At 43.6% G+C, this 23,188-nt stretch overlaps 1 protein-coding gene across 6 annotated transcripts in view; it reads left to right on the top strand.

The window, feature by feature from the left end:
* FHIT (fragile histidine triad diadenosine triphosphatase) overlaps positions 1 to 19,759 on the top strand; it is a 530,314-nt gene extending 510,555 nt beyond the window's left edge. For all 6 annotated transcript variants that reach the window (XM_038148756.1, XM_038148757.1, XM_038148760.1 and 3 more), the window contains 2 exons: positions 10,551 to 10,654; positions 18,467 to 19,759. In XM_038148756.1, coding sequence (XP_038004684.1) covers positions 10,551 to 10,652 — 102 coding nt within the window. In that variant the 3' untranslated portion in view covers positions 10,653 to 10,654; positions 18,467 to 19,759. The remainder of the gene's footprint in view (positions 1 to 10,550; positions 10,655 to 18,466) is intronic.
* Positions 19,760 to 23,188: the final 3,429 nt, after the last annotated feature.

Genomic DNA, 23,188 nt, shown 5'->3' on the forward strand with positions numbered 1-23,188 from the left:
TTCCTAAGCAGTTTAATAATATTTTCAATATATTTTCATCAGAAACACCTTTCTACAAGTAGAAGCTACCAGCCTTAATTAACTGCCAGTCTATCCAGCTAAAATTAATTCTTCACAAATTCACAGTCCCTTCACTTAATTTCAGAATATTTTATTCCATGGCTATTATGCCATCCTTATTTTTCTGCATGGGCATTATGTGGGTACAACTTACTCCCCAGAAGAAGGATTTCAACAGAAGGCCAGCGCTGCAACACAAATAGATCTTTGTGACCTTTGTACAATAGGGGAAAATTACATGGGCAAAACCTCCTGTGATGTCCCTTAATAGGACAACTTCCTGCATAATTTTACAGCAATATTAACGGGCTGGATAAACTGGAAGAGGGGATTGGCCATCTAAAATCTCCAATTCTGCTCCCATATATGGGTCTGATACGATCCACTGCCACTGGATCACGTGTGAGCCTCCACTGGGTCTAAAAACTGTTCTAGGTATTGAAGATTTTCTTCCCTTTTACTGCTGCTAGTTTAAGAAATGAATTTACAGACTCTGGGGCATTTGCCCTTGATAAAATTTGTTTGGTTCTTATCCCACTAGGTCAGTGGAATATCAATAGATTCTTAATGCAGTCTGTCTTTTAGAGTTTCTTTCATTTCTCAGAGCAAAAGTAAATGTCATTCATATTGGCAGGTGGTAATGGGAACATTGAGACAGTAGTTTTTAAAAATATACACAACTTCTTTCAAATAGTCTTTGTCTCTCTCTTGTTTCCTCAATGTGTCTATAGCAATTACTGTAGGTTACAAGGTTAGATTACAAGGTAAGATATCCCTTAAGATGGTAGAAAAGGTCATTTTGTTGTCTTTTCTACCTCATGCCTCAGTGAAATATTCATGGTACAGTTCAGGTATTGGGCTTGGGTTTAATGTTTCGTTGCATTGCCATCTGTTTTGTTGTTGAAGTTGTTGTTGTTTTTTTCCCTTGGAGGGGGGTGAGGGAGCATGGAGGCAGCAGTGAGGGATGCTGGCATATGAGTCCAGACCTGATGGAAAAGAGGAGCAGTGAATCTGCAGGAGCAGAGTGGCTCCTTTGATCCACATTCTTCTTTTTTAACATTAAAAGTCCTTCTGGTGAAAATCTGCCATTATGCATGTAGCTCATCAGTAGTAGATGTGGTAGGCTCTGTGCCTCCTCAAAGGCTATGAAGCCACATTAAAGTAGTCTTTTATATTATTTGTAAAGTTCATTTATATAACAGCACAGACATTGAGCCCAGCTCCTCACTGAGCCAAATGGCATTAACAACTTCCAAGGGTGCGTGGAAATCCAAGAGATTTCCAGAGTGCTGCAGTGGCTCGGGGGCAAAGGGCAACACAGAGAAAGGATGAACCTGCAAGGGGGTGCAGAGCACCAGGAGGACTTGGCAGCAGCTGCCCAAGTCCCTTGGCCACAGCCAGCTGCCACCACCCAGCTGTCACAGACTTGGGGACGCCACAAGGACACAGAGACCTGGGCAGGGAGGGTTTCTCTACATGGGTTTCTCACGGGTGAGTTTGAAGCTCTTTTGTGACTGTTTTTACTGTAATGAGAGTGTTTGGCCCATAATGACTCACCAGGATTTTTCAGAGGCTTTTTGATCATCTTGCTCTTTTTCAGCATTTCCCTCTTACTGCTGTTGATTTAAATGTCATGACATTTTAAACATGACTTATTATAACAAAACAGTATATAAAACAATATGCTGCATAATAAATGCAGCCATATTTTTTTGAGTGAATGTTAAATGAGAGCAATTTACTCTTCAACCTATTTTACTACCTACTTACTAGAGGGCATTGGCTGCCTAAATCCCAGGGAGGCAATCTAGGTGGTGAAGTAGCCTTGCCAGGCTGAAAGCCAAGGAGGTATTTGAGGGGTGCCTGGGGGAAAAGGGCTGACCTGGGGATGTAGCTTTATCCAGGAGTGTTGTGACCCTGAGCCCTGTGGGGAAAGCAGAGCAGGCAGGATCATCCTGGGAAGGTCTGTTGGTGTGTGAGGAGTGCCCTGAGAAGCACACACAAAATCAGGCTGTGAAGCCCCCATGGTTCACCTCAAATATGTGGTATGTGTCATTTCAGACCCTGAAGTCTCCTTGAAATCATCCTACAGGCAGTGGGGGGAGTGACTCAGTGTATGAGTTACTCCAGAACACATTGATGGAATGTTTTCATCTTCATTTCACAAAGTGTTGCAGGAGTGAGGAATTTTTTTTAATAGCAATAAGCAAATTCCCCAGAGAAGAAGAAATACAGTCTGACCACTATGGGCTCTTCCTGCACATCCCAGAGATGTGGTGGAACTCCCCCCTGGAGATGAGGGCATGCTCCCATTCCCCTTGGTGGTGATCTGGCTCTGTGCCAATGCCACAGCACCTGCAGCTGATATCCTTTGTGCTGTCAGAAAAAGACAAAGAAAGCAAATAAACCAAATCAACCTCCTTAACACACATGTGTTTTCTTTGGCATGTCATGAATCTTATTGAGACTATGGCAAATATTTGTCTAAAGTTAAGAAGATTACTGAGGGAAGTTGTGACTTTGAAACTCACTGCAGCAGGAGCCAGAATACATCACCCTGATTCAGGCACCTCGAGGTTATCTCTGCTCTTGAAGTGGGACATGCACATCTCTCTGCAGCTCTGACCTCTTGGGATGAGGCTTTCAGTCAAGTAATGCATGCACCTGCATGAAATTTTTGAATCACTGACTCCATCCTTGATTAAAGTGCTTTTCCTTGATTAAAAGTAGCCTTTTTCCAAATGAGTAATGTTGCATGACAGGCTGTGCACACAGGATAAGGTTTCTTCCAACATTATCACACTGATGACATTGCCATTCCTTAGCCAGGTCTCTGTGTGACACATTTCTCATGTGTAGACAGCCCTCTGTAGCCAAGGCCATTAGGAGGCTCCCCACAAAAATCCACCTTCCCTTCTCAGGTGAGGAAGACTACAGAGGTGTTTCAAACATTATCTGCTAACTAGGACGAGAATGGGCATGGTGAAAATGTATCTAAACACTTTTATAGATTCTTGCCTGGATTGAAATCAGGTTGTAAATAGCAGTTCCCCAAGTCTTTGGCAAGACTTCTTACCCCAGTGGATATTCCTTCAAGTATCTTCTTTATAATGTGCTCACTTTCCAAGAATTTTATCTCAGCTGGAGCCAAACTGAAAGTCTGTCAAGATCTGAGCTCTTCGGAGTGCAATCTACATATTTCACTGAATGGTAAACGTGTTTTCCATGCAACTGTTGTTCTGCTTGTGGGCTTGCTTCTCTTTTATATTTTCAAAAGCAAATTTCTTAAGATTCCTTTTATATTTAGTCTTTTTTTTTCTTATCAGAATTGTTTGAAACGACGGTTTGCAGAGTTTATTTCAGCAAAGCACTTAAACATGTATGCTTAAGGGTTTTACTTAACCTTTATGGGTTTTCACAAAATTCTCTTCATCTAAGTGCTAAATAGGGTGCAGTTATTCATATGTGAAGTGTGGGGTTCAAGTCTTTCCTCAAAGCACAACAATAAAACTGAAAAAATATTTGCAGTCACTATGACAAAGAGTCGACAGGAGGGTAAAGAACCACCACTCTCTAAAACACACTTTTGATAAACTGAGGTTTCCAATGGAATATATGCTTTGCAGCAATACCAGCAGCTGTGAGGTAGCAGCATATTTCATGCAGAAGCAGTAAAACAATTGGAGAAGGATTTTCCAGTAGATACTTAAAAAATTGTCTCATATAAAATGCAAATAATTTAGGCTTTTTTCCCATCTCCTTAAATAATTCAGATTTAATGCAGCATGTAAAACCCACCCCAAAATCAGGGATTTCTGATTCATGCAAATGCAGATATCTGTATCATATAGAATCATAAGCAAAGTCAGCAGATGAGAAAATTATAGGATGTGGGTTTTTTCTGCAGTGTTCACTGTAAATTAGAGCAATTAAATTACAGCAGTTTTGTAGCTGTAATTAAATATAGAGACGGGCCCAGAGATGCAGAAAGCACTGAACTGCCTGAGCTGCTCAGCCTGGGAGGGGGAGCAGCGGGAAAGGGGCTTGGAAAGGGGTCCTGATCCCACAGCAGCTGCTGGGGGCAGAGAGGCCTCCAGCAATGTATTAACACAAAGTCTGGTGAGTGTTTTGTGTGCTCAAAGGGGAGCCTGCCTGGCTTGTTCCCTGCCTTGCTCTTGCCTTTCCTGGGCCCTGAGCAGAACTGGGGTGATCACAGCTGGGAGACAAGCCCAGGGCTGGGAGCTGCTGCAGTGATTCCCCCCAGTGATTTTTCCCAGGTAGGTGGAACAGGATGTGTAAGGGCATGTGATTCCAGCATCCCTGAGAAGATGCTTTGTGAAACTGCTGTTTCATCCATTATTCTTTCATTTTACATTGCAAGTCAAGTCGAGACTTGAGGCACAGCTGAAGGCAAATGGGATGGAGGCAGGAGGCTCAGACTGGCAGAGGAGGGCACCTACCAAAAAAGCTCACACTCCTTTCAGCAAGAGAGCAGAGAGTGAGGAAAGGCTGGAGCATAGCAGGAGGTACAGATAATAGCAGTAAATGCTGCATTTAATCACATTGTGCAGTGGGGTGGAAATGAAGTCTTACTCTGAGGTTATAAGTGAAATACAAAGAGAAGTGAAAGGAAAGAAAGCACTGGGGGAAAGGAGCAAGGAGGTCAAGACCAGGGGGAACAGGGAAAAGGAAACAATTCAGGAGTTAAGTTGTAAAAGCAGTAGCAGAGGGGCCTTAGAAGGCTGGAAGCCATCACCAGGACCAGGAGGCTCCCAGTATCACCAAGGGATTGAGGAGCCACAGCCAGCTCAGCCCTGGAGGTTTTCCCCCATGGGCTGGAAGCTCCCCCACAGCTGCAGTGCAAGAAGAGGAGCAGGGGTCTGCTCTGGAGTGTTTTGGTCACACGACTCTGCTGCCGTAAGGGAGTTGGGGGAAGCAAGGTGTAGCAGCAGCCCTGGGATAAAGTTTGTCTCCAGCATCTGGAAATGGTTGCTGCTGGTGAGAAGAAATTAGATTTTCAGCCTCCTCATGGTTCATGTGTTAATCTGATGTTGAGATATCACTCTGAATATTTCACCACAGTGGAGGTGGTGAAAAGTTGCCTGGATGTCCCAAGGTGTGTTGGTAATAATGAACACCAGCAGCAGGGTAATGCCTGACCTCTGATTCAAACCACTGGAAAAAAAAAAATCATTCTTTTTATTTTTTGGTAGCTGCTGGTTTTGATAATACTGTATTTTATAATTGCTGAAGCAGCTGAGTTTTGTTATGTTGCTGCAGTTTTGTGTAATTACTCTCCATCACTATAATTTTTCTTTTAGTTAAATGCATTGGAGGTTATAAACTCTTAACTATCAACTATAAATATTCACGGGGAGTGAGAATAGTTCTAACTACCATAAAAGCTTTTTCCCAATAATTTTGGCTAGTGCTCTGTATTTACACAGGTTGCTTTGCTGATGGTGTTATGGCATAAGTAGAAAAAAAAGTAATATACATATCCCTTCAAGCAACAGCCAGTCATAGACCCAGGTCCCCTATAGTCTGCTGTGCTGAGAATTCTGGGCTCCTCCACAAAGGGCAAGAAGGAGAGGTCCCCCAATGTGAATGTGCTATAAAACAATATTGTGTTTCCCTTAAGAATTGCAGTGATAAAAACATAGCCCATTCTGCAGCACTAGCAACTTTAATAAAATAACATAAAGCACAGCTGTCAGGTCTGCCAGCATCTCACACTGGGAGACATGAGTGAGAAAATGAACACTTTTCACAAGCAGAAATATTCAAAGAGCGCCACTGTTTACATGTAATCAAGACTGACAGTCATAGATTATCGGTGGAAGAGCATTTTCTGCTTGAGGTGAAAGAAGAGGATAATTTATCAGGAAGCCCAAGAAGTCAGACATCAGTAATGATCCGCTTGAAGAAGGGCATATCTTAGAAACAGTGCATTTATTTGTACTGCAAGGCAAGAAGATGTTTGGAGTTATAAACACGAGTCCTGGTGCTTGAAGAATGTTGAGCAGATCCAGTGTGTAATTTGCTGGGCAACTGCGATTAGAGACCTGACTAATGTGTGTCCCAGTGCTTGTTCAGAATATTAAAAGAAAAATTTAGCATAATAGAGGTTGTCTAAAAGAGCTGCTCATGCTCTCTCATCCTGTTCCCTCCTTTTAGTGCTATACAAGCTCTGCTGAGGGCGTTGCTCACCTTCCTGTTGATGCTCAGGATTCAAAAACACTCCTGTAGTGAGTCTCTACAAACAAGTTTGGTTTCAGAGAATTTGGGGCTTTTGGAGTTTTCCAGTAAAACATTTTGTCCACCTGGTGCAATGCTTTTGCATCACTTTTCTCTTATGAAAACAGGCCAAGTACCAGCTGCTTTGAAATGCTAACTAATTTGGAGCCCTACAGAAAAGGTTTTATAGGCTCACCTTGCCTTGGTGTGCTCTGAGTTTGCAGAAGTAGAATTGTTGTACAGGAAGTATCACAAACTTCAAGCTAGTCTGTGTTTGGATATATCTGAATAAGGATGTCAGCTCAACTTACCCAGCTTTTACTCTGACAGGGGCAGGAAAGATGGATAAATCACTATTTTTTGATGAATTGATATCTGGCAAATAGAGGCACTTTTTTGCCCTTTAGCTTGAGCAGAACCTTGGGAGTGTTCTTGAGGTGCAAGAGAGTGTTGCTTCCTCAGCTTAATCCAAACTTTCAATACAAGTCAGATGTTTGCAAAGATTGACAGCTGGGACTTGGATGTGTGTGTCAACATGAACACACTCTAAGGCACAGAAGTCCCTAAGAAACAAGTATCAACTGTTACGTTTGTTCCCCACCGGAATTTTAAATCAGTACAATTTATAACCAAAATGTCTATGCTCTCCTCTCCTGAAAGCAGTTTTACAACTTAGCCAAAATACTGCAGAGACTGTCTTAATCTCTCTTAATTAAAACAAACAAAAACATTTACATAAAGTAAAATTTACAGGAGGTAAAATTTTACATAAAGTAAAAAAAAAAAAAAAAAGAAGAAAGTAGCTTTAGCTTACAGAGGCCCTCATGGAGAAAACTGAACCCAGCTGAAATGTACCTTACATAAGAACACTTTAAATAACCAGGTGGGACCAAACCCATCCATGATCATATTCCCTTGCCACCATCCAGCAGATCCTGGAGATTTGAAGAACCAGCAAGGTGCACAAGTGGACCTGAATTTTACTTCTCAGCCTCCACGGATTTGTAGTATGTGCAATCCCTGAGCTAGAGCTTGATCAGCAACCTTTATTTTGTCATCTGTTTCTTGGTACTGTTGATCTTGAACCTGCCAAATGTTTAGCAACCAGAACACCATGGAATGCTGTGGGGTTGGAAGAGACTGTAAAGATCACCTAGTCCCAAACTGCTTCTGCCATGGACAGTGACGCCTCCCACTGGACCAGGTTGCTCAAGGCCTTATCCAGTGTGGCTTTGAGCACTGCCAGGGTTGGGGCATCCACAACTTCCCTGGGCAACCTGTGCCAGCATCTCACCACCCTCACAGTAAAAATGATCTTCCTAATATCCAACCTAAATTTCCCCTATTTCAAATTCCCCCTATTTCCCATTACTCCTTGTCCTATCATTACAATTCCCAATGCAGAGTCCCTCTCCCTTCTCTGTGGGCCTCCTTCAAATACTGAAAGGTGCTGTCAGGTCTCCTCCATGCAACCTGCTCTTCTTCAGGCTGAACAGCCCCAATTTTCTCAGCCTGTGTTCATAGAGAAGGTGCTCCTGTCCTCTTATCAACTTCTTGGCCTCCTCCAGACTCCTCGTCTAGCAAGGTTATCCATAATTTAACTATTTTGCATCAAGGTGGCTCTCTCTGTGGTTTGGCTTGTACTGGAGCTGCAGGATGGTGGTGTCAGAGAAGGGCAGGAAGACACCAGAGGTGGTTTTCCCAATACCTCCAGTGTTAGTTTGGTAATATCACAAACTAAGTGGCTCTGGGGTGATAATTGTAGCTTGCATCTCAGAAATGATTGGCACAGTACAGGCTCTGAGCACAGAGTAGTTCTGGGATGCTGTTTGGGATAGATGTAGCAATTTTATACTGAAATAACACTGATCTATAAGTCAGTTAACAATGAATACCTTGGCTGTGGCAGTGATTTAACACCTCAGGCTGTTGTTCTACGTTCTCAGTGTGCCCACAAAATATGGAGGCACTTTTTCAGTGAGAGAGGCTCGAGATGAGGTCCCATCCAGGCTGGGCTGCTCTATGTCCTGGGGGCTGTGCACTGGCAGCCAGGGCTGCTGGGCTTCCAGGCAAGTTTCAAGTGCTGCACTCCATACATCTGCTTTAACCTCAAGTCAAAGATTGATTATTTTTAAAGGTTAGCAGTTATGTAGCAGAAGAAACCCTCACCTTTGCCAGCTTTGAGAAGTCACTGTGGTCTGTAACTGCACAGTTTTAATTTAGACAACAACAGCCATTGCAGGTTAACTCTCCTAAACTCACTTCAGTTTTCTTGAACAGGAAAAAAAAAAAACATCACTACCCACCAGTCACATCCCCACTTTACCAGTGTCCACATGGAGCCAGCTCTCACCTGGATTGTGCAGAAACCAGATAGCAAGGGAGAGCAGCAGCCAAATCATGTCACTAAAAGCAATTCTTCTGGGTTAAACAAGAAGACCTTGAGGAACAGGGGCAGCTCTCCTTTGCCTTCCAGCTTTTGCCTGCTGTACCTCCTGCCAGCATTAGGTTGAATGAGCAAAACACTGCTTTTTTTTCAGAAAACAGCTCACACCTCAGTCAGATTTACCACCACTTGCCTCGGCCTGGTGCATTCTGTTGTGAGGTGTGAGCATTCCCAGTCCATAGAAAGTACAGGATGATGGATATTCTTTCCAATACCTCATTGCCAGGTCAGCTGTGGTACATCCACACCCTGTGGGTGTGTGCAGAGGGTGACAGCAGACCTGTGGACCCAGGGCACGTGCTGATAGTGTGTACACTGCACCAGTCCCTGCCTTTTAAATCTTTCTCTCTAATTCTGTGCCATTATTACAAGATGGATTTATAACATACTTAGTACTAATGTAACAATGAAGATTAGTCTTCTCTGAGTCAAACAGTAATACACTTTAATTTGCCTACAGCTACTGCATTGTATTGGCATGAAAGGAAATGGTTTTCTAATGCAGCTTCATCTGCTGAGCAGGGAAATCCGTGCTGCAGAGTGTAAAACTACATGGGACTCTAGCTGGCAGCAAAATTCAGAGTAGGAGAAACATAGCATAAATAAAAGTATTTGGGAGTTGGAGGTGTGCTAGCAATCCTAGTTTATTGCTAAACATTCCATATACAGTAATGAACTTTGCTTGGAGGTCCGTGATGGCTTCATCTGTGTTTTTTCACCACTTCGTCTTCTAATCTATAATTTTTTCCTGGAATAAGAGGTGTAAATTCATTAGTTTTCAAAATTTTTTTGTGACATTAACAGGAAGTTGGTATTATGAAGTTCTTTAGAAGCACTGGTGCAGTTAATGCAGTCTGTGCTGTGCTCTAAACCGAGAGAACCACTGGAATCTCAATACTTGATCTGTTAAGTAAATGTTTCTGCTGTCTGGTGTAAATGCTGCCTTCACTTGACAAGTGTCAGGTGTTCTTTGAAGGGATGTGTGCACAAATAGTCACTTAAGTGCCAGTATTTACCCTAATGTGGAGCTCCCCTCTTCAGGAAAGCAAAGCAAAGCTGTCAGCTTCTCCCTTCTTCTTGAGTGGCAAAGGAAGAAATTATCATGTCTGGGACAATATCATGTAACAGCTACTGCATTTGGGATAGAGCAAATTTTTGTGGCCATAGTGTGCAAGTTGGACACAAAAATTATATGTTTCTTATACTTTTCTTCCCAAGAAATCAATGAAATATAATTATGCTTAAAAAAACAAGTTTTGTTTCTAGACCAGGGATGTGTCTTGCTTTCAACAATGGCAGGGAAGGATTAATAACTTGCATGCAGGGAAAGAATGAAAAAAAATTAATATAAACTGCTGGTGGGAAACAGTTGGAACAGGGCCTTGTTATCACAATAGGTCTTTGATAGGAAAGGTGGTCCCATGGGCAAAGACAGAGAGAAAAAATTACAGGAAATAGTGACAAGGTGTCCATCTCACTCCATTGGTGTGGTGGGTGCTTCAAAGGACCTGAGTGTTTTCCTGTTGTTTTATCCGCCAGCTTTACATCAATTACCAACAAAGTGTCTGACCATCAGCCCACAAAGCTGAGCCTGTCCCTGCCTGTCACTCACCCTGGCACCAGGTGCTGTCCTTGTAAATGCAGCCACTGTCACCACTCTAAACCAGAAACCTTCACCCTTCCTCTCTTCATCACCAGGTCCATCCATCCTGAAGGCACATGAAATAGTTAGATTGATTGCCCTAAATTTGACATTAAAACGGAAAAAATAATAAACTGACTTTTTTTTCTTTTCTCCCTCAAAAAGCTGCAGCGACACGACAAAGATGATTCCCCTGACAAGTGGAGGACAGAAGAAGAAATGGCAGCTGAAGCAGAAATTCTGAAGAAGTATTTCCAGGAAAATTAGAGGTAATGAGCTGAACATTGACTTACTCCTGCAGCACCCAAGCCTTTGCCCAGGCCTCCAGAGGCCTCTTGAAGACAACAGGGCAAATATCTAGAATGAAACAAAAGAAAACAAAGCTCTTCGTTTTGTGTCATTTCCAAAAGGTCACAGCACTCCAACAGTGCCTGAAATTACATGCTCCTTCTTGAACAAATCAGCACCATCCTAGAGCATTTTGTTTCCAGACAGCAAAAATAAAGGTGTATCTAGAAATGAGAATCATCATCATTTACTTAAGAGGAGTCTTTGACCGAACATATCATCCCTCTGTTTTTAGGACAGAAAACAGCCCTGGTACCTCTAGACAGAGCTAAAATTGCTGTGTCTGTGTACAACCACATATGCATATGCACCTATGCATACAAAATTGCATCACAATTCAGACTATAGAGTGCATAAATACTAACCTCACCTGTCAAGTATTAAATTATTTGATCAGTTCAACTTCCAAAACTAAGCCTGCTGGAAAACTGCCTGTTCTGCTAAATTTTCCCCTGACCTTAAAAGAAAAAGGAAGATTTGCAGGGAGGAATAGAAAAGAGAAAACACTTGGCAAACACTAACATTGGTGCTCTAGAATTTGAGAGTTTTTCATTTTGTACGTGGAGTCCCAGGAGCCAGATTCTTCCAGCAGAAATGAACTGGCCCCCAGAGATCAATGTGAGTTAGGTTGGGATGTAATACTGCAGCAAGGATGCCAAATCTCCCTCTCCCCTGCTCCCCATATGCTGTTTGCCATCATCCAGCACTCTCACTTCTCTGTCATTTCTGACTGTTTCATGTTTTTCCCCTGAAGAACCAAAATCCCAGAAATAACCCTCCTTTCTCTGTGTGACTCACTGCTTGCAGCCTGGCTTGAGAAATCCTGAGCTAAACTGTGCATTGTATGGGTGGCACACTTAGGTGGCAGCTCTCATCTCCTGTGCCCATTCAAATGGCAAATTCAAATGCCATTTGGATGGCATTCTGGATGACTCCATTTGGAGTTCATCAGTCTTCCCCTTCCATTTTTTTTCTTGCATCGTGACCATGCTCTTGTCTTCTCCAGCCAAAGTAGCTGTGCCAGCCCTTCTGTGGATGCACAGAAAAAGCCATGTAGCACATGTAACTCCCATCTGTGAAGGAAATTTCTCCCCAGCAGCTGGGACCTCCAGGGTTTGGAGCAGGAGGGTTTGGGCTACACAGTCACATTTCTGCAGTGGCTGCTGGAGTTGCATTTCAACACCCACTTTTCACCTTCTCAGAAATATGCTGCTCAAATGTGAATTACTCAGCCAGGAAGAGCATATCCTTGGTAATGCATGTGTAAGCACTCTTCTCTAACAGAGGCATTATGTGGTGCTTCATCTATGGCCCAGCAACCAATGAATAGCTCTTAGGGGAAAATGGCACATCCCTCCTCCAGTGTGATATTGTTTGCCTTTATTGATTTGATAGGTTTTGGGGGGATTTCTTTTTGGTCTCCTGAGAAATAAATTGGAAATGCATTTTTTCCTAGAGATTCTTAAAGGGGTTGGAATTAAATCTCCACGTATCTATAAAATGTTCTTTATCACATCTGATACGAAACACAAAGCTGGATAGATGATATAAATCCTTTCCTGCAAGCAAATTTGTGTGGCTGGACATCTATTTCCATTTATTATGAAAATGAGTCAGCGTGTGTCTGCATGGATGACCCCTTGATACGTTTCCTGTGGTATTAAGGTCATTGCCTTTCCTAGAACAAACTGGTAAATTAAATCTTCCTGGCATCATTATCATGAGAGTGCCTAGTCCTTCCAACCCTTGATTCCCAACATTAGGCATCACTGTCAATCTCTTCTCCCCAATATTATTTTGCTTCTGAAGTTTAGGCTCAGAACCTGATATAAAGGCATATCTATGCATCTTCTGCATTTCTCAGCCTTTGTCTTCTCTCTTAACCTTGCTTCTAAAGTGATGAAGATTGAAAACTTTTGGTAAATTAACAAGGTTATATGCATCCTTCTTTGAAGCTATTTTTGTATTTCACCTACAAAGGATTTATTTTGCCATTTGTGGCTTTACCTGAATGACACTTGACTTGAGGTTTTTTCATGCAGCATAGAGAAAGTCAGAAAGAGCTGAATGTGGGTGTTCTGCAGCCAATAAATAGCAATTTTAAAGGCCTCATGCATTATTTTTGTAGTTCATTGTTTTGTTTACAGAAGCCCAGCTTAGCTAGCTTAGCCTGGGCAGACCAAGCTGTGTTTCAGGGCTTTTCCAGCTACCCTTACATTCATCACAAGTCCTTCTCCCCCTGCCACAACTCCTGTATAACTGGACTAGGTCCAGTGGCACCTTTTGCATGTATTTAGAGACCATCTAATCAAGAAGGACTTGCAAGTGACTTTTTCCTAATAAATACTTGAGTAAGGCAAGCAGCTCTTAGTTCTCTCCCTACTTCATTTGCAGGTGCTGATCCCTCTTGGCTGACTAACTGCAGTTAAGTGCTTCTACATCAGTCCCCAGATGACCCAAAATATCCACCCATTTGCTTAAGGAAATGAACACATTTAGCCTTGCTAAGTTTCCACCCTTGAGAAAATGCTTATCTTTAAATATTTTATCTGTGTGTGCAATATCAGCGAGTGAATTTGTGCTTTGCATGTGTTTCTGGGCTTCCCCTGGGTGTCCCCATGCCACTGCATCCCACCTCATTAGAAGGACTTGTTCTTTCTGCTCACTGTGTCTGCAGAGCTGAAGCTCAGGAGAACTTCATGTGACTCTGGAAGAGAGAAAGAAAAGGAAAGAAAAACTTTCTAGGAGGAGGATATTTAATATGAAATTTCCCCAGTTAGCCACTCTCTTGTTAGTAGCACCAAGATTTTACCTCTTCAGAGCCTCTTTGGGAGCTGTTTCTCATTCTGGGTTGGCTGTCCTCTGGTCAGCTGTGTTTGATAACTTGGTTGCTTTTTGAGGTGGATGCACAGGGAAAAGGTCCTTACTCAAAGAACAGGATTTGATGCAGCACCCTAATTTCCAAGCCTATTTTCAGATGTGCCTTTTGAATTTTCTGGCTATGTATAGCTGGGTGTTTTGATAGTCTGTTTTGAGCATTTTAAATTGCACATGCCAGCAAAAAGGCTAAAGATTAAAAGACTTTAACCTTCAGATAGTATGTGAAAAATCTTTCTCTTCAAAGGCAGCTTCACTCTGTGTTGTTATTTCTGAAGAAAGAACCAGGCTGCACAAGTTTCAGTAGTTTTCCTATTTTGTGCATAACTGAAGTAATACTTTTATGCCATTAGAAAAGTAGTCAGTCTTAAGTACAATGTCAAAATGTCCCTTTGCATGAAGAAGTTGACAGTGATATTCTGTTGCCAAGTGCTTAGAGTTACAAATATTCAATAGCTTTTAATTGCTTAACCACTTGAATATTTTGTGTCCTGCAGCATGCCAAATTCTTGTAGAAATCCCTTCAAATAATGTGTCCTTCACAGTCTTGCAGCATTTCTCATGTCAGTTCTCCTCCTTGTCCCCAGTCTGGCAATGTTTCTGGATAATATAGTCTTTCCAGCTTTTCCAGAGAGTATAAATTTTATTCTTTTTTCCCCCACTCATTCTTTGAGAGCACTCATCCTGCCTCACAGCTGCCTGTTCTGCACCAAGATCTCGGCATGTGTGAAAAAATGCTGTTCTATTGACTTCAGCAGGGAAATTACCCCTGATAGCAGCAGCTGGCCGGGGGGAATTTAAACTGGCAATTTGACTTGCATCTGATTTTGCTCCAGCACCTCTGGAGTGTGACAATCCATGCTGCATGCATGAGAGTGAACACCAGAGCAATCCCATCACTTTCCTTCAATTTAGGCAAGTATGACAACATAACTTGCAACACCCATCTTTGCTTGTTCTACTGTGAGAAAAACCCTCCTATTGTTTCTAGTACTTTAAACTGCATAAACCCACACAGAAATGGCTATGTCTGTGGTCCACAGAGTGCATCTGGGATGCAGTGAGGACAGTCTGCCCCAGAAGATGCTGTGCCTGCACTGTGGGCCACAGAGCAGGTTGTCCCCGGGGTGGGCACCACAGGCATTGGTGCAGGTATTTTCTGCACTTGGTGCTGCCTGTTGGCAAAGCAGAGTCACCAGGCAGCTTTGAGGAGCACAGCATGCTGTGTTGCCATGATATTTTCTGAAAAATCCCTTTGCCAGGATTTTTTTCTCCTGAGAAGCTGAGAAGCCTCAGAGGAAAAGAAAAACAATAATTATCTGCTGCTGTGGAATGCAACAGGTGCATCTTTGATTGGTCCATGCTGGTTGTTTCTAATTAATCACCAATCAAAGATGCATCTGGGTCAGACTCTCTGAGAGTCACAAGCCTTTGTTATTCATTCCTTTCCAGCCTTCTGATGAATCCTTTCTCTCTACTCTTTTAGTATCATTTTAATATAGCATTTTAATATAATATATATCATAATATAATAAATCAGCCTTCTGAAAAATGGAGTCCAGATTCTCATCCCTTCCTTCATCCTGGGACCCCTCAAACACGGTCACACATGCTGTGTCATGGGGAAGGGGAGCAGGGACAAGGGGTGCAGCAAGCAGACACCCTCAGTGTTTTCAGAGCCTCGCTCGATAAAGCAGGGCAGCCTTTTGAGTGCTTACACTGGAGTTAGAGTCAGGTGGTGCCAGAGCCTGGGCAATTCCCAGAGGACATGGTCTAGGAGCTGTTTGTGTGTAATCCTGAAGTAAACACACATCCCAGTAATCTGCTATAGATTTCCCTGCACTCCAGACTTAAGTGCTATTAATTATATCCCCCACTCAGAAGCCTCCAAGAAGCATTAATTAGAAAGCAGGAGCTGGCAGTTTGCTTGCCTGTGTGAAACTATTATGACCTGAGAATGAAGTATAAGCTTCAAAAGAAACACATTTTATGAAGGTCACCTTGAAAAATATCATAAAAATCTGTCAGAAGAGAATGCAGCACTCCAAGTGTGCATTTCAGTGTGACATTATGCTTTAAGTAGTTGGAAATAGCAAAGAGAAGATGGATCAGATCATAGGGTCTGTGCTTTTCCACCCAAAATTCTCTTTTTTCTGCAGGAAGTACATATAAAGTAATGTTTTTGTCATTTCAATGGGGTGCAAGGAAAGTTAATTATCAACACAAATCCAACAAACATAATCTGGCCCTTGCTGGTATTTTTTAAGTGTAAAACATCCATACTCTCCAACTCTGCAGCAGGGAGGAGGTTTATACACAGGAATCACATTACCTCTTCAAGGTGTAAACAGCCAGAAGTGGTGCAGTGACTGTACAGCAGTGACACCCAGACTAGAAAGCTCAGGGTAAAAGGCTTCCCCAAATAAATGTGGTGTGCTAATGCACAGCAGCCTCAGTGTTGAGGATGATTATTTTTCTGGCTGAAGCATGTGATTCTTTCTAATGAAAACAGAGCTACAGGAGAGCTAGATAGAGTTATAAATGAAATGTCATCCTCTTGTTGGAGGCAATGATGTCCCCCTCACAACCATTCCAGGGCTCTGTTTTGAGGCTGGAAGTAGTACTGTCCTGAAAATTATACATTATTATGCAAAGTTATTTCATTTCCCTATGGGTGGCCAGTTAATTCAGCTGTCCAGTACATGAATTCCATAGAGCACTGCTTGGATCCAGTAATTATGGCTACAGTAGAAACATCAGGGCCAGGGACACAGACACGAGTGTACAGCATAAGTGCAAAGCAGCAAATGCATTACTGTTGGTGAAGAAAGCTGACAGCCAAATGTTCTCTTAACCTGCACATCCAGCAGCCTGAATGCCTACCTGGGCTGCCTGTCCAAATCAAATATTGTCAGTGGGATCAGTTCTTGATTCGTCGTTGGCTTTGTGCGTCACATTGTCTGAGAGGAAAATGGGGAAAGCTGAGCAGAAGTGGTGGACGTTTGTCCCAGGACCTGGGGTGCTGAGGTGCAGGACAATGCTGAGCTTCAAATAAGGATGATATCAACTGTGACCAGGTATTTTTACACCCAAACCTGTGCTAAAATGGTGCTAATCTCTTGCCCCCAAAGCTGCCAGAGGATGCTCTTCAGGAGCAGCCAGACCCTCCTCGAAGCAGATTCACAAAATACGTGCCAAGTGATTCACAGGCTGCCATCGAACTGTCAGTCAGGAGGGGCTTACAATGGAAACTGTTGCTCAAAATGCCGTGGGAATGGGAAACATATGTTTCAGTGAGAAAGACAATCAAACAAAGAAGTGGGTGGCTGGGGAATCGCAGCCACAACAGCAGCAAGACGCGAGCCTCGCGTGCAGCCCCAGGGAGCGAGTTCGAGGGCCGTGCCCTCATCCAACACTTGGGTAACAGCTCTGTGTTTAATAAGCTGAGATAATTTTCCCAGTATTGAAGCCAGCTCTGAACGTGTTCTGAAGTGAAGGTACAAAACTGAAGATACCAAGCCAAAAGCCTATTTCATGCTCAATTATTAGCAAAGGTTTGTATCGTGGTATCCTGTTGCTGTAGCTGCTGCATAATAGAAATGCCCAGAGAGACATTGGAACCAGCAACTCGAGCATGACCTCAGAGCTTCAACACTGCCTTTGTGTGAGTGTCGGTATCTAGGCTGTGTAGGTGGAAAGGCATTAATAACTCCTGCAGTAAGTAGTTATTTGAGAAAGGAAGGGGGTGATGGATGTTGGAAATATGTTGGACTGAGCGTACTTGAGGCTCTGTTGTTTGCCAGGATATCAGTCTCCACACAAAAGCAGAGGTATTGCAGGGATAAAATCAAATGCCCCACTTGTGTCAGCACCTGGGGCTGCTGCAAGCCTCCAGCTACCACTGCAGCAGCACCTGTGCTGTGAGTTTGTGCAGGGATCTCACACACAGCTTCCACAGCTTCAGGCTCTCAGTATTTCTATTTCTCTGCTTCAGGAACACCTCCCACATCTGTCATGGGACCTATTATCAGTCTTTTACTAGGATGGACCACCAAGAGATGCATAAAATTATAGCAGACATGGCAAGAAATGCCCCATTTATTCTCCAGCATGTGAGGCTGGGGGCATTTTCTGGGTGATGGTTCCAAATCACTGGTGTGTAATTCCTTGGCATTAGGCAGAGTCCCACCACATGGTCAGGATGGAGGAGGATAAACAAGAGATGATAGTCTTGAAAGATTATTTGTAGGAGCTTATATAAGAGATCATGAGCCCCAAAGAGTCTTGCATGAGGCTATTATAGCAAAATAGATTTGAAGAGTAAGAAGCTGGATTTGATGACACAAGATGCCCTTTCTAATCCTTTGTTCCTATGAGGAGCGGTCAGCAGAGCTGGGGACTGTGCTGTCTTGCTCAGGGACATCAGAGAAGTGGCCTCACTTCATGTTTGTTTCTTGTAAAATGATCCTGACCTCTGTCCAAGGGTGCTTTGTGAGTTAGGAATGAAAAGCACGATGTGAAAGGCAGGCATTACTATTATTTGCAAGTGCAGTTTATTGAAAAAGCAGATAAGAAATCAGACAAATCTCTTTCTTGCTTTGGTACATAATTTTAAAACAGTTGTGTGCAAGCTTTTCCCCTTCCTCTGTTGCAGGGGCTGTAATAGGAGCTGCAATGTGCTGTGTGGGGGTTTAACACTGAACATTTCCTTTTGCCTATTGCTGTCAGTGACTCCTGTCAGAACACACTAATGAGCACCTAAGTCGTTAGTAATAAACAGCCTCACATTTTGTCTTACTAACAAAGATCAAAGCTGCTATTATATGTAATGATCTGTTATGTTTGATACTTCTCAGGTAACAAAGTGTTTGGAACACATCCCACGACACCAGAAAGTCCCCAGAAAGAACAACCTCATTCTCCAGTTCTCAGTGGCCCTGGAGCTGCAGCTCGACAGTTTTATTGTGTTCTACAAGTATGGGATTCTTCCATGAAAAATTTTATTGGACCTTTGGATATCATCAAGGTTGAATTCCAGCTAAGACAACTAAACAGCACTGGTTCAAAATATTGCTCTGAATTGTAACTCATATTTTTCTGAATTGTGTACTTGGGAATGAATCTTTTTAAATTGTCCCTTGGCCTAAATAGAAATAAAGTGCCAGAAGAATCAGGTAGCTACTGCGTTTAGGTACATTATAAAGTGTTTACTCCGTGTTGTGCTCTTTGATTCAGTTACTGTATGGTGGCCATTTTATCATAGAAAAATTAGATCTTTTAGCAGTGTGGCAATTCATACAAGCCAAGACTTGGTTACAGACAAGCCAAGATAAACTTGGAAAGCTGTTTTTTCTTCAGGTGAGTTCTATAACAAGAAATATTTAGCTTCCTGAGATCTTTCTTTTTTCTGTTCTTTTAATGCATTATGAAAAGGCTTCTGGAATTTTAAGTGATACAAAACACTTCTGTAAAACAATTAATATGGGAAGTTGCTCTTGGGATAGTAATCACATTAGGGTTAGGCTGGCATGCTCCCAGCCACCATCAACGAGTGGGAGTCTCCCATGTGGAACAATCTCTGGGCAAGACATGCTGTGCTCAGAACCCGGCGCAGGAAGAAAACCACCATGGGTAAGTCGTTGATTGCTAACACATAATGCAGGAAAAGAAGTCAAACAACAGATGGAAGAGAGAAGAAATGAATCCGTGAGATCTGCATGAAAAAAGCACCCATAATTCTCCTCTGGAACTGCAGGAAAGCAAACAGCCAAAGCTTTCTGTGTCTCACAAAGTCAGGATGAAAAACAAAATGCCCCCAAGTCTTTCAATAAGAGTCATGCTGAGGTAAACCACAGGGTGCAGAGCCTCCCTGAGGGCTTGAGGAGGTCAAGCAGGTCCAAACCAGAGCTTGGCAGAGCTTTGCCTGCGTGGCAGGACAGTGTGATCATGTTCAGATCAAATTCAGCTGCTCCATGATAGTCTGTCCTGGAGGGTTACAGCCTGACCTGAGAAGTATGAAAATGCACAATGGATGAGTTCTCATCATTTTCACCAAGTCTCTCTCTGCTCTCTACTGCAGAGCCATTCAGTCCATTGGCTTGAAGTCTTTATGCTTGTCAAATAAAAATAGAAATACTAGAGCAAAATCACTAATGTCTGATTCCAGTTTTTACTGTCATCCTATTTAAATATTGCTCCTGAAAACCACTTTGATTCAAAGACTTACCATGACCCAGTGTGGCCCCCAGGATCTTCCATTAGCCCTTTTAAAAACTGTACAGATTGTAACACTTCTTTTTCTGTGCAGAGTAAATGAAAAGTCCATTTTGATGGTGTCTGCACTTTTTAGACCCTGAGCAAGGGCTGAATAAACAGGAAATGAAGGTCAGGGAGCAAGAAACGACAGAGAAGGTAAGGTGAGCAGACAGAATGGTCAAAGAGGCTGGCAAATGGGCCAACATAAATGGCTGTCCTTTTGCACTTCAGCATTTCAAGTTGCTGTGATTTCACACAGAAGGAAGACAATGGTTGTGCTGCTGGGGAACACTAAAGAAAAACCACAGCATCAGTTACATTTGCAAGGCATTTTCAAACCTGCTGCTCAATGGCTTCCTATTTATTATGGAATATTCTGTATTAATTCCGTACCTGTGATGAGCAGGCACTGGGCCAATCATTTTCATGGGGGCTGCAGAGCAGATGAGGGCTGAGCTCCATGGAAGATTTCATTTGTGTAAATGAGGAGGCCGTTATCACAGCACTAAAGGTCCTGGTTTTAAGAAAGGCCTCCTGTGACATTATGCACAAAACAACCTATTTATGCAGCATGAAAATATTTATGTGCTTTGCTCCAGCTTAAAAAGGGAATTTGCAATAGATGAGGGACATGAGAAGGGATTGGAGTGAGAGATAAGGAGAGATTCGCAAAGGCAGATCATGAAGTACATGACATCCTGCAGCAGTATGTGGAGTAAACTCTCGTGGTCTTCTTAAGATATGGACCTTGAAGATGCTGTCTGGATCATTTATATACTTCTTACAGACCTAATTTTCCACGGGCAAGGAGCTGTATGGAGAGGAGCTGCTGCTGGAAATGTGCTGATGACACTGATGAACTTTGTAACCATCTTTGTCCTTTTCAGCCTTCATCTCTCGCCCTCATGGGGGTCATGCCTGGGGCTTGCCTATGGGCTGGGGAATGCTGCAGTGCTGAACTCCCTCACCCCCAGCAGGAAACACAGAAAAATCACCCGTGCAGGGGCTCAGGTGGACGTGGCACAAGAGGAATGGTCCCAGTGGGGTGGCTTCATAACAGGACAGAGCTCAGAGCCTCATTCCCTGTCCTTACACAGAAGGAAATTTCCCAGTTTTTTTCCATTCCCAAGAGTTTTTCCTGAAGCAGCAGTTCTCCTGAAGGGCTGCAAGGGCTGTGCCTGTGTGCCTCTTTTTCCATGAGTAAACCAGATAGGGTTCAGCCACAGCTCTCCTCACTGGCTTGTAGGGCAGCCTGGGAGCTCCACATGTCCCCTGACTGCCCTGGAACCTGCAGAAGAGGTGTCTCAGCTCATGCACAGGAGAGCAGACAGGTTATTGGGAGCTCACATCTGATGGGGACACATCCACTGCCATGCCAGGCAGCTCAAGGGCTTTCAGCAAAGGCTGCGAGTGCAGCATGGGGATGTTTGTTATTTGTCTTTCAGCAGTTCAGCATTGTTCTTGCTCCAGATGCAGATGTACCAACTCCACGTTCTCCACAGGACAGCTGCTGCCACCCCAGGCAGCTCAGAACGGGTCTGTGCTGACACATCAATGGGCTGGGGATGGGCCGGGTCAGCTCCTTGAAGACTTTGTGTGTTAATTCAGAAACCTGTGCTGCTTCTAACCTGCCCCAGCACACATTCACCCACCCCCCAGGTAACAGGCTCTCTTTTGATTCTGTGCTCAAATAAACCAATGTTTTGTCTTTAGGTAACATTGCAGAGAAGGGAAAATGTTCTGCTGGTCTCTGTGGGAGCCTGACTGGGCTGCAGACTCAGGCTGATGCCAAGACAGCAGGTCCTGGATGCAGTGGGGGGAGTCAAGGTCAGCTCCTGGGCATGTGACAGTACCCTGAAATGTGGCCAGGGACTGAGCACTTCTGAAATAAAAATACCTGAATCCATGTGGAATCCGGGGTGATCTCATACCCAGCCATAAAGCAATAAAAATCTAAATGCCCCAGTACCCACAGAGCTAAAGTCTCAAGCCCAAATACACGTATAGTGACAGCCATGGAAGTACCAAAATAATTTCTATGCCAGCTTTGTGTGTCCTCCTACCCACTCCCCACCTCTCACTGTCACTGTGGTCGATGGCTGCTGAAAAGCCTTGTCCAATTCCTGCATCCTGACGTGCAGGCCAGCAACTCTGTGAAGGAGAAAATGCTGCTGCTCATGTAAGCTGTCCTGTGTGTTGGCAGGGCTGTGAGTTTCAGAACAGAGTGATATATTTCAGCTCTTGTGAAATTTCTGAATAATCAGCTCATCAAAAAATACCATGCAGAGTTCCCTTGTAGTCCTTTCCAACTTGCCACCTCTCCTGCCAATAGCTCTGTAGGGTGACCACAGCTTGGCAGAGCCCATTAGCACAGCTCTGCACAATCACTCATGAGTAGAGCTGGCAGGAAAATGCAGTGTTCCCTCCTGAAAAAAAAGAAAAAAAAAAAAAACAAAGAAAAAAGATGAGGTGGGGCAGAGGGTGTGTTTCAGGATGAAGATTTTTCCCACTTCTCTCTCCAGAGCCCTCTTCTGCTCCCCTGTTGCACCTCACCTTTTTTCCTCCTTTGACTCCCAGAAAATAAAAATTCAGCTTAAAGTGGCAAAGACAGTGGATGCTGTTTGATCTTCTGGTGACCCCTCCTGGCCCCCAGGGCTTGGACTGTCACTGCAGGATGGGCACCAACACACTGGCACCTTCTTCACCAGAGACTCCTGAGCAAGTTGTCCTTGGACCCATACATTTTGTTGCAATGGCCCAGTTTCTTTGGAGTTTCTTGAGAAGATCTTCTTGAGATAGGTTTCTCTCCTTGAGCAGTACAGCAGCCTGCTGTTGGGGCATCTGGGAGCTGGTGCCTTGTCTGTGTGCGTGGTGAGATGGGGGATGCTGGAAGGGCCTCAGGGAAGCCTGACCAGCAGTGCTGCAGAGACAAGGGGCTGAGCAGCCAGAATCACTTCAGCTGCTCCTCACAGTCCTGGGCTGCCTCCAGGCATGCCCCCCTGTGCTTTCCCATTCATTGTAGACACCTGTTTCCAGGTCCCATGTGAACACTGCTTTGGCTGGGAAGACCAGAGTCCCTCTGTGTCCTCTAAGGATGCTCAGCTGCTGACCCTGTGGGGAGGAGGCTGCCGATCCCCTTAGGGCAGGTGGCAAACAAGTCCTGCAGAGGGAGGTGGTGCAAAAATCAATGGTTAGTGCATTGGGATTAAAGCTGTGCCATGAAAGCCTTGCATGACTGACATCATTACATTTTTTAGGTCTGTGGTAGCTGCATTGACTGTGACACTCGGTGCAACGTGGGTTTAGTACTTGTGTCACATTGC

This window comes from Motacilla alba, chromosome 12 (genome assembly GCF_015832195.1).
Source record: "Motacilla alba alba isolate MOTALB_02 chromosome 12, Motacilla_alba_V1.0_pri, whole genome shotgun sequence".
Lineage (NCBI taxonomy): Eukaryota > Metazoa > Chordata > Aves > Passeriformes > Motacillidae > Motacilla > Motacilla alba.